Source organism: Grammomys surdaster, unplaced genomic scaffold, assembly GCF_004785775.1.
Source record: "Grammomys surdaster isolate TR1022 unplaced genomic scaffold, NIH_TR_1.0 274, whole genome shotgun sequence".
Lineage (NCBI taxonomy): Eukaryota > Metazoa > Chordata > Mammalia > Rodentia > Muridae > Grammomys > Grammomys surdaster.
The window spans coordinates 101,176-114,667 of NW_021604715.1; the positions used below are offsets into that span (position 1 = coordinate 101,176).

Here is a 13,492-nt window from a genome sequence, read left to right on the forward strand (position 1 = left end):
CTCATCTAAAGGAAATTTGAGCAAGTCTGATCAGGAAAGAAGTTAGCTGCTACTGAAATGTTTTGGTCTTAGCCACTGGCAGGATTGATTGATTGTAGTTAGCATAGCGTTTTGTGTGTAGCCTGCCTAAACATCTGTTTCTATACAACTGTTGCTCAATTCTCTTTTCCTTTCGTTTTACCATCTTTGAAGCACGAAAGAAAATCCATCCAAACGACCAAACAAATTACCCTAACGGCTTCCAAATCCTTTAAAGGAGAATCTAAGCTTAAAGAGGGTCCTTTACTCCCCCGCCGCTTACCTCCAGCATGGGTTCAAACTATAACTCTTAGGCTTGGCCTAAGTCCCTCCCTTTACCCAGTCATCTAATGAATATGTAAATTAAACATAATTGGCAGCCAATGGCGTGGGTTCTGGTCACATGGTGCTGATGGTAGGTGAGCAGACAGAAGTTGTGTCAGTGAACAGAGAGGGCTCTCAGTCTGGGGCGAGCGCTCTAGTGAGCGTGGACGGATGCTTAGGCAGTAGTCCTGGCAGCAGCAGCAGCGGCGGGCAGTAGTGGTGGCAGAAGAGGGGAAGAGAGACGGCCTGGAGACCTACACGCACTCACACTTTCAAGTTCCCTTGGAGGGAGAGGAGTTGGGGCTGCAGAAAGAGGCCAGGAGCGGTTCCATCTATCCCATCCCGTTTCCCCCTTTTCCTCTTGCTTCCTGGCTCTGCGAGAGTTCAGGATTTGGGTAGCCATACGTGGCATTGAGGGCAAAGGGGCCGGGAGAGTGGGGACCAGAACCCGAGGTGTAGTGGAAGATGCCCATCCTGCTGTTCCTCATAGATACGTCCGCCTCCATGAACCAGCGCACTGACCTGGGCACCTCCTATTTGGACATTGCCAAAGGCGCTGTGGAGTTATTCTTGAAGGTAAAAGGAGGGGAAAGGAGATGAGGGGTTCGCTTTTGCGGGATGGGGGGGTTGGACTGAGGTGCTTCTGTAACGTTTGTATCGCTTCCCCTCGTTTCCTACGCGACCCCTCCGTCATCCCTCGTCCCCGCAGCTGCGCGCCCGGGACCCAGCCAGCCGCGGAGACAGGTACATGCTGGTCACCTACGACGAGCCTCCCTACTGCATCAAGGTAAACAGGCCAGCGGGGGAGCGGTGGGCGGGAAGAGCGTGCGCGTCCACTAGCCTGGGGCTGTTGATCCCTTTTGCCTCCACCCGTGGCGATCCTGCGTCGCCCTGCGGGACGGGCTGGAGTGCCGGGCGCCGAAGGGCAGGAGGAGCGGGGCGGGTAGCGGCGGTCGGGGGTCGCAGAGAGGGGCCCGGAGATGAGCAGTCGGTGTAGAGAAGGCACGGGAGGGCCGAGCTCCTAGCACGGCTGCAGCAATCGCCTCCGAAGATGGCGGACATTTTGCTTTTGTATGAGGCAGCCAGAGGCAGGGTGAGGGCGCTGCTGAGATGGAAAGGAGGGAGGGGAGGAGGCCGAGGAAGGAGGGATCAAGGCTCTTGGTGAGGCTGCGACCCCTTCGCCTGGGACTCCGCCCCGATGTGCTCCTAGCCCCGCGCGGGCTTTGCTGCCGCCCGGGCTCCTCCTCTGGTCCCTCCTTCCCTCTCTCGGCCCGCCCTGCCTGGGCTTCCTCTCCCTCCTCCCGCTCCCGTCCGCTTCTCCTTCATAGCATCTTCCCCTCCTCTTCCTGCCAAACGCGGGGCTGCGCTAGCGCTGGCCTCCCAGAGCAGCTCCTTTGCATTCGAGGCCCTGGCCCCCGCCCCTCCCGTGCCACCACCCGCTCGCTCGGGACTGCTTAGCCTACGCTGCTCCCAGACCCTGCACGCTCAGTCAGGTTGAGCCCAGCTCTCAGTTACCTTAGCGACAGTTGCTGTTTCATTGGAAATTCCTGCGAAGCAACCACAGAGTGTTTGGGGGAGGGGAGGGGCGCGGGGGGGGGGCGGTGCCCAGGCAAAACCTTCTTAGGGAACTGGTTTAACAGGGGCCACAGTTTTTTTTTTTAGGGAGCAGGCCTACCTATTTGCATCCGAAATTAGGTTTGCTCTTAGCTGCTTAGGGATTTGCCAAGGGGACGGATTGGACTCTGAGCAGATGCAGTAGATCAAGTCAATGATTTGATTCTCAGGGTCTGACCCTTAGCCTCCGTGGGGTAGTTATTTGTGTTCTTATGGTGAAGAGATAAAGAACTGGTTCGCCTGCAGTGGTCAGATAAGAGGAACTCAAACTGTTAAATCATCCTGCATAAGGATCGTGCTTGCATGTTGAAATATTAGTAGGCTGTTACCATTATCCTTGATGTCTTTCACTGGTGCGTCATCCGTCCGTCCCCCCAACCGCCTTCCCAGTCTAACTCAGCTCAGTAAATTAACAGGAGGTTCAGTCTGGATGTGTTGTAAGCCCTGGTTTAGTGAGTTGTTAGTAAGTTGGCCAGAATGTTATTTCGGACATAATGAAAGCGAAGATACTGATTTGGTAACTCTCTGCTTTGATTAAAAATTTAAATTGTAGGTTTTTCCTAATACTATTTTGGTTTCAGCTCGCTTGTTTTCAATTTTTATTTATCTACCAAAAAAAAAATCGAGCTAGTACACTTCTTGCAAATATATTGTTTTAGAAATGCCAGTTTTCCAGGCCAGCCTGGGCTAACATAGTGAAAACCTAGAGCTGGAGACATAAATTTCAGTAATGGAGCACTTACAAATATGAAGCTTTGCAAATATTCTATCCTTACCATAGAAAAAGAAAATAAGGTCCAGAGTCTGAATGTTTACACCCTCTGACTACTTCTAATAATGGCAAGAGCCTACCTTTTGTAGTGTGCCTATTTGAAGACATATCAGTAATTTGAAGCAGTGGAGGGAATAAACTACAAAACCAGTTCCTATCTATCGTTTTCTGTAAAGGGACAGCATTTTGCAAGGAATGCTGGTAGTTCCTAAAATAGTTTTTTGAGTTATAGGAATTAAGTGACAGCCAGTTGTGGTAGTGTATGCCTTTAATCCCCAGCACACAGAAAGCAGCGTGTGATGGACCTTTATGAGTTTGAGGCCAGCCTGGTCTACACAGCAAGTTCTAGGCCAGCCAGGGTTCTATATTGAGACACTTTCTAAAAAAAAAAAAAAAAAACAATAAAATAAAATAAAGAAAAGAAAAAGAGAGAAAGAAAAGAAGGAAATAAAGAAAGAAAAGAAATAAAAAGAAAAAGGAAAGAAAAAAAGAATCACATGACAATATTTACAGACTCCTTTCCCATGGCAGGATGAGGACGCTTTGCCCCAATTTAAAAGCCATTATTGCACCTTCAAGCCTAGCACTGGAATTCCACAGCTCATACTATTTCTTTTCAGTGCTAGGGATACAACTCTGGCCGCTGCATGCTAGGCGACTGTTCTGCCACTGAGCTACAGTCCCAGCCAGTGCTTGCTTATTTAGACTCGGCTTTCCCCGTTTCTTTTATTCAGTGAACTACCCTGAGTTGCCACACACTTTTTACTGGCTGGGTATTTTAGCCACGTGTTTATGAAGCTTTCAATATTTGTTTGGAAGAGAAGAAAATGTTCAGTATTAACATTTAGTGGAAATTTCATTGTAGTTCTTTTTCTTTTGCCATGTTACATTCTACAAGAAGTATTCTATCTTTGATTTCTTTTTTTCCTGTAGATCAAGTGTGAGAAGATACTTTATACACTATGTTTAATTATTGTTTTATAAAATTTTATGTGCATTGGTGTTTTGCCTGTGTGCATGTCTGTGTGAGGATGACAGATCCCCTGGAACTGGAGTTACAGACAGGTGTGAGCTGCCAGGTGGGTGCTAGGAATTGAACCTGGGTGCTGTGGAAGAGCAACTGGTGCTCTTAACTAGCAAGCCGTCTCTCCAGCCCCTGTATGTTTAATTATTAATCTTCATCTCAGTCTTTATGCCTTCCCAAGCCTTTTTACGTTCTTCAATTTACCTATGTGAAAGGAAACATTAGGCATCTTTCCTTTAAGGTTACATTAAGATTTACATCGAGTATGTAAATATTATTGTGTTCTTGTCCTTTACCAACATTACTATTGGTAGACCATATTTAGGTAAGAGTTTTCTGAATTTCCATTTTGGACTTTTCCTTTCTGCCTTGCCCAACTCTCTCCTCGGCCTGTGATAACCTCGTTCTTTTGCTTTTTAGGTTGTAGCTTGCTTAGAACTTTGGGAATTTTAGAGCATCTGGTGATACTTTTCTTAAAATTCAGTACAGATTTTCACGTTCTAGTAGCTGGGAGTCCTATAGGACTGTTTTCTGTCACACGTGCTATCAAAATAGGTCTTTCTTTGACTGTCAGCCGGCATCTTAGTTTCTACTTAAAACTTCCTTCTCTCTTAGGGGCCCAAGATCCTTCTAGCAAAGTGTTGGTTTGGTAGTAATTTATTGGTAGCAAGTTGTTCTGCAGAATAAATAAAGTAAGTGTCATTTCAGTTTCCCTGAGGCTGCAGAGACATTGCACCATTTTACTTCTCAGATCTGGATTATATCCAACTCCAAATGCTTCCAAATGAATTTTATTTTGCTAGTAGGTCCTCTTCTGTTGCAGCTGTAATAGGCATGAGTTGTGCATTTGCTTGGGAGATTTCTTTTTAACAGGCATGCAACTCTTCCCAGTATATCCACTTACAAGCTTTGACAATAAATCTTGTGCGAAGTTACTGCAGCAGGACTTTTTTTTTACTAATGTATGTAGTTGAGTGTGTAAATATAGTATTTCACCAGACTTCGGAACTCTCTACTGCACACTTCTTTGTATATAGCTGTCTGCTCTTTTTTTTTAATATTACTCATACCCATTCCATGCTGTGTGCTGTGTGTTGATGCAATTAAATTTCATTTGGGGACCAAGTATAAAATACAAGTATTGTGTATTAAATTTCAGTTAGTGTTGCATCATAAACATGTTTCATCCGTTGTGTTACAAGTGTTAATGCTCTCTCTATGCAGTATGCTTTCAGTATACATAGCTAGATACTCCTGTTTCGTATTTTATAATACACTATGTATACTCTACAGTGGATCCTTAGAAGACGAATCGAGTACAGGGCTTTTAAAATGTTGTGTGAGAGCTTTGTGGCAATAATTATAGTTCTTAATAGTCTTGGCTGAGATTCTGCTGTCTTGTATGTTTTGTTTTGTTATGAATCATAATTTCTTTTTATTCTGTGACTGGGAGAGGCAGGCTTGTCAGAAGAAAGCAAACTATTAGCCTGGGTTCTCTCTTAGTATAAGTATTCAAAATGATTTTATATTTGGAGCCACTTTATTAAAATTATTTTTATTTAAAGGAGTTTTTTTAATATAACACAGAATCACCTTTCTAGAAATACTTGAAACGTGCACAAATAGTGGTCAGAAGTATGTTATAAATAAAATGTAATGTTTCAAAGAAACATCCTAAGCAGGTAATTTGAAAACATGAATCATTTGAAAAAGTGAACAGCTCTCTTGGATGTTGCTATTCAACATTGTGTAGCTACTTTTTTTTTTTTTTTTTTTGGTTTTTCAAGACAGGATTTCTCTGTGTAGTTCTGGCTGTCCTGGAACTCACTCTGTAGACCAGGCTGGCCTCGAACTCAGAAATCCACCTGCTTCTGCCTCCCAAGTGCTGGGATTAAAGGTGTACGACACCACCGCCCGGCCGTGTAGCTACTTTTGATTACTGTTGTCTGCATGCCTTTACCAATATGAACCAGAAAGAGGAAGAATTCTGGCCTACTGACTGAGAAAGTAAACTCAAGGTTTAAAACAAAAAAAAAAGACATATGTAATAGACATTTATTAGAATTTTGACTAAAGTATTAAACATTCTTTTGTTGTTGTTGTTTTCGTTTTTTTCTAGACAAGGTTTTTCTTCTGTAATCCTGGCTGTCCCAGAACTTATAGAGACCCACCTGCCTCTGCCTCCTGAGTGCTGGGCTTAAAGACATGTGGTACCACTGCCTGACTAAAGGAGCAACTTTTAATGGAGTCCTCCATTGTGGTTAAGAATCTATAGAAATGCTTTGGAGTGAAATAGTAACAACATGACCTGTGAGAACCATCTTAGGCAATGCAAGGTTCTTTTCAAACTCTAAATCCCCAAATGCTCAGTTCACTTTGATGATGAATTGTTTCCCCCATGATTTTGCTCCCTCCCCGCCCAACAAGGTGTCTATATTGCCCTGGTTATCCTAAAACTTTCTGTAGATCAGACTGGCTTCGAACTCACAGAGTTCATCCTGCCTCTGCCTCTCAAGTGCTGAGATTATGCCTAGCTTGATTTTGGCTTTCTTTCTCACTTCCCCTCCTCCCTAGCCATTTGAAGCATCTGACAATAGTCATTGTAAATTATCAAAAAAAGGGGGGTGGGCGGGGACTTAGCTCTAGAAGGCTATATCTCTGGCCAAGGTATAATTGTCTGAGTACAATGTTGAGATTAGGGATCAGCGGAAAGATACAAGGAGAACACTGACAGAATTGGAGAAATCTATCTACTTTCTATCCTAGACCTCTTTTACTTTTATCCAGTCATTCTTTAGGTGTCAACATTTGCCACTTGTCACCAGGGCCACTGGTGTAGCTGACGTTCAGTTGATAACTGGCCCTCTAGTCATTCTTCCCTGTCATTGCTAACAGTTTGTTAAAATCTTTAAATAAAGTGAAATAGTCATTCTCTGTGAAAAGCCTTCAAGCACTAGATATGGTGGCTCATGGTTGTAATCCCAGTTTGGCTTGCATATTGATACTTTGTCTCCAAAACAAAACTAAACCCAGAATGATGGCTTACTCCTGGGATTCCAGCATTTGGAAGCTTGAGGCAGGAGGATTGCCTTGAGTTCAGCTATCCTGGGCTACATAAGTGAATTCAAAGAGCCTGGGCTACAGAGTGTCTCCAAAAAAAGTGGATAAAGATGAAAAATTGAAAAGTCCATCAGGATTTTCCATTAGATGTCAGAATATAGTCCAAACACCTTGGCCTAAACACTAGTCATGCCTTTATCTGGATGTGTGCTACCTTTCCAACAATGTGTGTCCATTTTCTTTTCACATGAACCCAGGCTCCAATCACCAAGAGAAATTATGCCCTCCTCTCGGAACTAGTTATACTTCTAACTTCCATATCATTGTATCTATGTTGTTCTCTGTAGCTTGGACATGCTTCAACTCCTTTTGTTTGTTTGATCCAATGTATTACTCTGTAGCCCAGACTGACTTTGAATTTGTAGCCGTCCTCCAGCCTCAGCCTCCAAGAGTACTGAGATCACAGACTTGTACCACCATGCTGGGATTTGTTTTTCTCTCTAGCCTCCTGCCTCTGGCTTCTGAGTGCTAGAATTAGAGGCCCGTGTGCTGCCACACCCATTCAGCACCAACCCTTTCTTGTACATTCTCTGAAGTCATCGGCCTCCTCTTCTCCACTTCCACTCCTAGCAGTGGAGCAAGTCCCTTTATGATTTGCTAAAACTGTCCCTTAACACTTTCTCCACAGCCTCCCCACCCCCACCCCCGCCGCCTCTGCATTTAGCACTTTATTACTGTGTGTTGATATTCTTTTGGGGTATTGAATCCATGGCCTCATACATGCTAGGCAATTTTATTCCTGAGATAGAGCCACAGCTCCTGGCATGTTAAATAGATTAGTGTCCATCTTGGCTTCCCTAATCTGAGCATCTGAACATACGGATAGTTGTACCTCTAGTACTAGAGACTGCCTAGCTCTTACTAGGTATTTAACAGGAAAAAAATATTTCTGGCAATGTGTACATGCAAAAGCTACCCCCCATCCCCACCAACACCCCCATTTTCAAGATTTTTTCCTCCAGATAGTAATCACCATTAACAATTCTAGTTTATCTGCTTGCCATCCCTTTTTCTTGCAGGGAAATGCAACTTTTATTACCACTGTGATATGATCAAAATGGTGATTCCCAAGGGTGGTCTGACGGTGCCTCCCTACCTCTGCAGTCTAGGCAGCAGTTATATTTATTGAACAATGTCTGTGCACTAAACTTTGTTACAGAGACCTAGGGTAATACCAGGGAACACCCGGCTCAAGGGGAAAACGGGAAGGAGTCTACAAGACTCTGAGAACTCAGGTTATTTCAGTACAATTGGGAGTAGTTTGGAAGAATTTTGAAACTGACAAGCTACAGTTTGTATATTTCTCTTGAGAAGAAGGTGTCTGAAGTGGGTTTGAAGAGAAATGGGGGTAGGTTTTGTCATCTGTGCCTGTTTGGTTATGTTTTCCCAGCATTTGTTGAAGTGGGCCAGGGTGGAGGGGAAGTGGAGAGGTGGAGTAATGGCGAAGGTTTAGTTGAAGTTGTCTTCTCTTTAATTAGTGCTAGCTACTTGAACGTGTTTCATCCTGGCACTGGGATTGGGGGTGTAGAAGACCAGGTGCAGGTAAGGAGAAGGCAAATATTTTCCTTTTCAGTTTGCCTTTGCTTCTGGAAGAGAAATGAACTGCCGAGAACACAGGGTTCTTAGTTTCACAGTGACCAAACAAGGCAGCTGTTCTATATCTTGGGGAGAAATGTGCTTTCTAGGGAAGGGCCAGATTGAAGGGCCCTCTGTGTGGGTGGGGGTGGAGTCTGAATAAAAGAAAACCTTAACTCCTTTAATTTAGATCTTTGAGAGTCTCCTGTTACCTTCGATCTAGTCCAACCGCACGGATACATGTTGGAAGCCTGGGATACTTATCTCTTGAATACAGGGTTGCAAGTGGTGATTGACTCTCCCGGGTTTCCTTCCCAGGCAGGCCTTTTTAACCCATTAGGTCACTGGGCCACAAAACTACTGTGTTTATTCCAGTCTGATTTGTTAAAAACATCCTCTCTGCTACCGTTTTCTTCCTCAGCACTCCCTGTCTGTGCTGGGTGGAAGATATAGAAAAGGCTCCGGCAGAGACAGCAAGGGACTGAGGGATAGAGGCGGTTGGCATGTCTTTCAAATATGCCAGCAGCTAGTCATGATTTTCCACTCACTTATGTGCTCGTCTGCATGTCACTCTGGTATATGTGTGGAGGTCAGAGGACTTTGGTTCTCTCCTTCCACTATATGTAGAACCAGGGATAAAACTTAGGTCACCTAGCTTGGGTCAAGCACCTTTTCCCACTGGACTATGGTTCTAGATTCAATATTTTTCTACTGTTGGCGCAGCAGCCACAGGAGCACTTTGAAAGCGGATGGTTTATTTAAGTGTGCCGAACGATGCAAAATATATTTGGTTATATTATGTTAAGTAAATGTCATACAATTCAAGTTGGGTGTGTGTGTCTGTGTGTCTGTGTGTGTGTGTCTGTGTGTGGTCTTACCATATTGTGCAGGCTGGCCTAGAACTCCTGGGATCAGGTGACTTTCCTACTGCTAGCTGCCTCTCTAGAGGCTGGGACTACAGGCTCATACTACCTATCATTCCTAGCTTTTACAGTTTTTTTTTTTTTAAACGCGGTTGCTTGGAAATATAAAGTTATGTGCATGTCTCACAATGCAGTTCCAGTGAGTAGTATCTCTCTGTCCTCTTTCTGAAGGTACTTTCTGAGGTTCAGACCCTGGAAATTGTTTCTGAAGGAGGATCTTTTCTCTCAGAGCCCTGTTTAAATTGAGCACCATCATAAAGGCCTCATTTATACATGAAAGGTTGCCTTACAGTTCAGAGTTGATGGCTTGATAACCCTCAGCTCTGGGGCAAAATATGAAAGCATCCTATTCTTGGCTGTACTGAAAGCTAGCTTGGCTGCTTAGGGTTTTTGGATGCAGTTGCTGACCCAACTGGTTGGGTTAGATTGTTTTTTCTCCTGGACTAAGTATAACATAGTATATGTGTGAATGAATCTAACTGTGATAGTTCAGGATTCCATTTACAACATGTGTCCATTGGTAGCACTAAATGCTTTCAGTGTTATTAAAGTATTTACTATATGTCCTTTCTTAGATTTCCCTAGCTACTTGGTTCCAGATTCTACAGGAACAGTTTTTTGCAGGAAAAGTAAGATAAAGGACGCATTTTTTTTTCCAGCTCAACATAGTGCAAACCTAAGAAACAAAGGGAGTTTGAATTATTGCTCTCACTGAAGTTTGTTTTAAGGCCCTTGCACAGTCCTGTCTTATCATGGGAAGTCATCAGAGCCTTAAAGAGGAATGCTTAGTGGTAGTGGTGGGGTGGTCCCCTGACAGGAAAGCGCCTAAGATTCTTATTTCTGGGGATTCAACTTTCTAGTGGGGTTTCCAGGGCCATCTGATTGCATTATTACTATAAAAACTCCAATTTAAAGAATAAATGTGTAATTATAAGGATGCAAGCACAGATAAGTCTGTTAGTAACATGCAAAATATGTGGGAGGGGCTAGAGTGTGGCTCAGTAGTAATTATTTAGAGTATGTGAAGCCCCAGCACTATTTAAAAAAAAAACTTTATTTTAAAGACATAGATCATTTAATAGCCAAGTTTTGGGTCCTCCTAAGTCTTATTTTATGGTCATATGTATTGTCTAGACCTTATCATATGCCATATGCTCCAGATATGAATTGACTCAGATCTGCTTCCTTGAAAACAAAATGCATGTTTGCTTTCTAATAATAGCAGCTGACAATTATTGAGCAATGCTTATATACAGGGCAGTTTGCCAGTGAATATAAAGTGTTTATTTAGTTTATCTCACCAGTCAGCCTATGTCATAGTCATTATAATCACCACTTAATAGATAAGTCAGAGCCATTTATCTGGGGCCCAGAGAGGTTAAGAAACAAAGCCAATAGCAGGATGCCAGTATTTCCAGAGTCTTCTAATACAATAGTGCATAGTAAGGCAATCACCTAATGAGGGAAAATTAGTACTGCAAAGGTTATTTTTACTATTTAGCTGGCTGTTTCTAGGTAAATTTCATTGCGCATTTTCATCTTGGATCTATCTCACAGCTGGAACCCTGTTTAGCACAGGTGTGGAGTTATTCCGGTGCTGAGTGCATGGGACTTAAGATAGTGTATTCATGTATATTCTGTCAAGTGGGGAGGCTGAGTAGGCCCCAGAAGAACACTAGCAGGTTTGGCAAAAGCAATAGGGTAGTTCTTGGTTACTCAGTGATGACTAGAAATTACTGTTTCTTTGCTTTACCAGTCACCTGATAACTTTTTCTTCTGTGAAAAAGAAAAATATTTAGTGCTCTCCACATGAACCATTTGATGTCTTCTAGTCTGCAACCTGTAGTCGAAGCAGGACTTTTTAAAGGTCTACATGCACCAAACTTTGAATGGTTCTGTGTGGCTCCTGCTGCTGCTGTGGTCCACATCTCATCCAGCCCCTCTGCTCTCTTCAAACTGTGGTGAGAGAGTTCTCTCTTTCCTGCTTAGATGGCCTGGAATTTAGATGGATTTCAAAGGACTGGAGATTCTGTCAGAATGACCACTGAGATCTTGATGGGAGAAACGTCGCAGGAAGACTTTTCTGGCAATGTGCTACATTCCCACAGAAAAAGCCGAGCTTTGTGTCTTAAATCGTATTCTCCTGATTTTACAATTCATTAGTACTCACCATTCTCTGATCTAGCAGTTTGCAACCCATGGGTCGGTCGCCACCCCTTTGGCAAACCTCTTTCTCAAAAAAAAAAAAATTACATTACGGTTTATAATAGTAGCAAAATTACAGTTATGAAACAGCAACGAAAACAATTTTATGGTTGGAGGTCACTACAACATGAGGAACTGTATTAAAGGGTTGCAATGTTAGGAAGGCTGAAAAGAAGTGATTTAATTACTTATGTCCACCCCTTGACTTGAATAATCAAGTATCAAAAGCCAAGCTTTGGGACTTGAATGCTATTGAAAAAAAAAAACTCGACAGTTTTATTTGTGCAGCCGAAGAATACTACTGTTGAGAAAATACGGTTTATTACAGTCCTAGGGGTTCTTCCCTTTAGGACTCCTTGGGCAGGACTAAAGTGATGGCTCATTGGGTACAAGCAGTGCCCTCCAAAGCCTGGTAACCTGAGAATGAGCCTCAGAAGCCTGGCAAAGGTGGGAAGAAAGAACTGAACTCACAAAGTTGTCCTCTGCCTTCCACAGCTGCGCTGTGTCACATGGGCCCACACACTCGGTACATACACACACAGTAATAATAATAAAAAATACTAATTCCTTGAGCTTTTTACACTTCGCTGCAAGGAGTTTCTAAGTGGTTTTTCCCCTTGCCCTTAGCTAAGTTTGAAATGAGCTACGTCTTCCTTTCAGCGGCTTGTTACTTCCTTTACTCTGCGGCTCGGCTTTTCTGTCTTTCCATCTTTGATGAATGCATCCTGCTCTTTTCATAGTTTGCCATATTCTGTCTGCATGGATGCTTCTCCTCCTTCTGTTTTTCACCCAGCTATCTTAGAGGACTATAAGATGTCCTCACTGGTTGGCTGTTCTAACCATCACGCCACAGTTACAGCGTCCACGGGTCTGTCATCCTGTGGTGTCGAATCATGTAGGATTGAGAGCAAACCACGATGCTGCTTTGATTCTTTCTTTCCATCTTTTTTTCTAAGGCCTAGCTGGTGTCCCTTTGACAGGCCTCCTACATCCTTATCTTCAACTCACTTTTGCTACCCTTGTAATTGGTCTTCTAGGGACCTCCCATGTTCCTACCATACATTCAAAAGAACTGTTCATTTTCTTTAAAATTTCATTTACTCCCATCATCTTCTCCATGAACCTTCAAAGACTCTCCATGCCTATGGAGGCCAAGTCTGCCTTTCTCGGGATTTTAGAGCTCTCTGAGACCTGCTCCATGTGTCTCTTTATAAATGTATACTTCATCATTTGTGGCCTAACACTTCAGCCAGACGTGTCTCATATACCTGCTGGGTGTGACTCTCCACTCTGTCTTCAACCCTTAGAACCTCATCTAACAAAGGACCTAAGAGATCCACAGCCTGGCAGCTGACGGACAGGGATGGGGGAGGGATCAGGAAGGAAGTGAACTGAAAGGTTCCCATTAAGGGTGTGACTTGAGGGGGATGATGTGACAGAAGGTGCTTTTAAATTGTTGTTATAATGGTGAGAGGCTTCAAGGGAAAGGGGGAGGGAACTGGAGTATGACCTTTAGTGCTTTATTAGCCTGAACCAGACCAAAGTGGTTTGCTTTAAATTGGCCTGAAGTTGCCTAGAAGCACATTTGTTTAGTGAAAAGGCCCAGTCTCTGCATTTCTGTTGCCATGGAAGAGAGCCCACATAAGTAGGCAATAGACTGTGGGATTCTTGGGTTAGTATCAAACATTTAATTCAGCCATGGCATTGGAAAGTAAGGACTCCCTTCTGCTTCATTTCTTAAAGATGAATGTTGGTGTATAAAGCAGGTCTCTCATTTGCATGAAATGTTCCACATGTATATAAACACTGTAAATTTCCTATCTCTCTCCTCTCCTCTCCTCTCCTCTCCTCTCCTCTCCTCTCCTCTCCTCTCCTCTCCTCTCCTCTCCTCTCCTCTCCTCTCCTCTCCTCTCCTCT

General features: G+C 43.5%; 1 protein-coding gene across 2 annotated transcripts in view; it reads left to right on the forward strand.

The window, feature by feature from the left end:
* The first annotated feature begins 442 nt into the window (after positions 1-442).
* Positions 443-13,492, forward strand: part of LOC114628938 (integrator complex subunit 6-like) — a 52,842-nt gene continuing 39,792 nt past the window's right edge. For both annotated transcript variants that reach the window (XM_028776922.1, XM_028776923.1), the window contains exons 1-2: positions 443-918; positions 1,052-1,129. In XM_028776922.1, the coding sequence (XP_028632755.1) occupies positions 808-918; positions 1,052-1,129 (189 nt within the window). In that variant the 5' untranslated portion in view covers positions 443-807. The remainder of the gene's footprint in view (positions 919-1,051; positions 1,130-13,492) is intronic.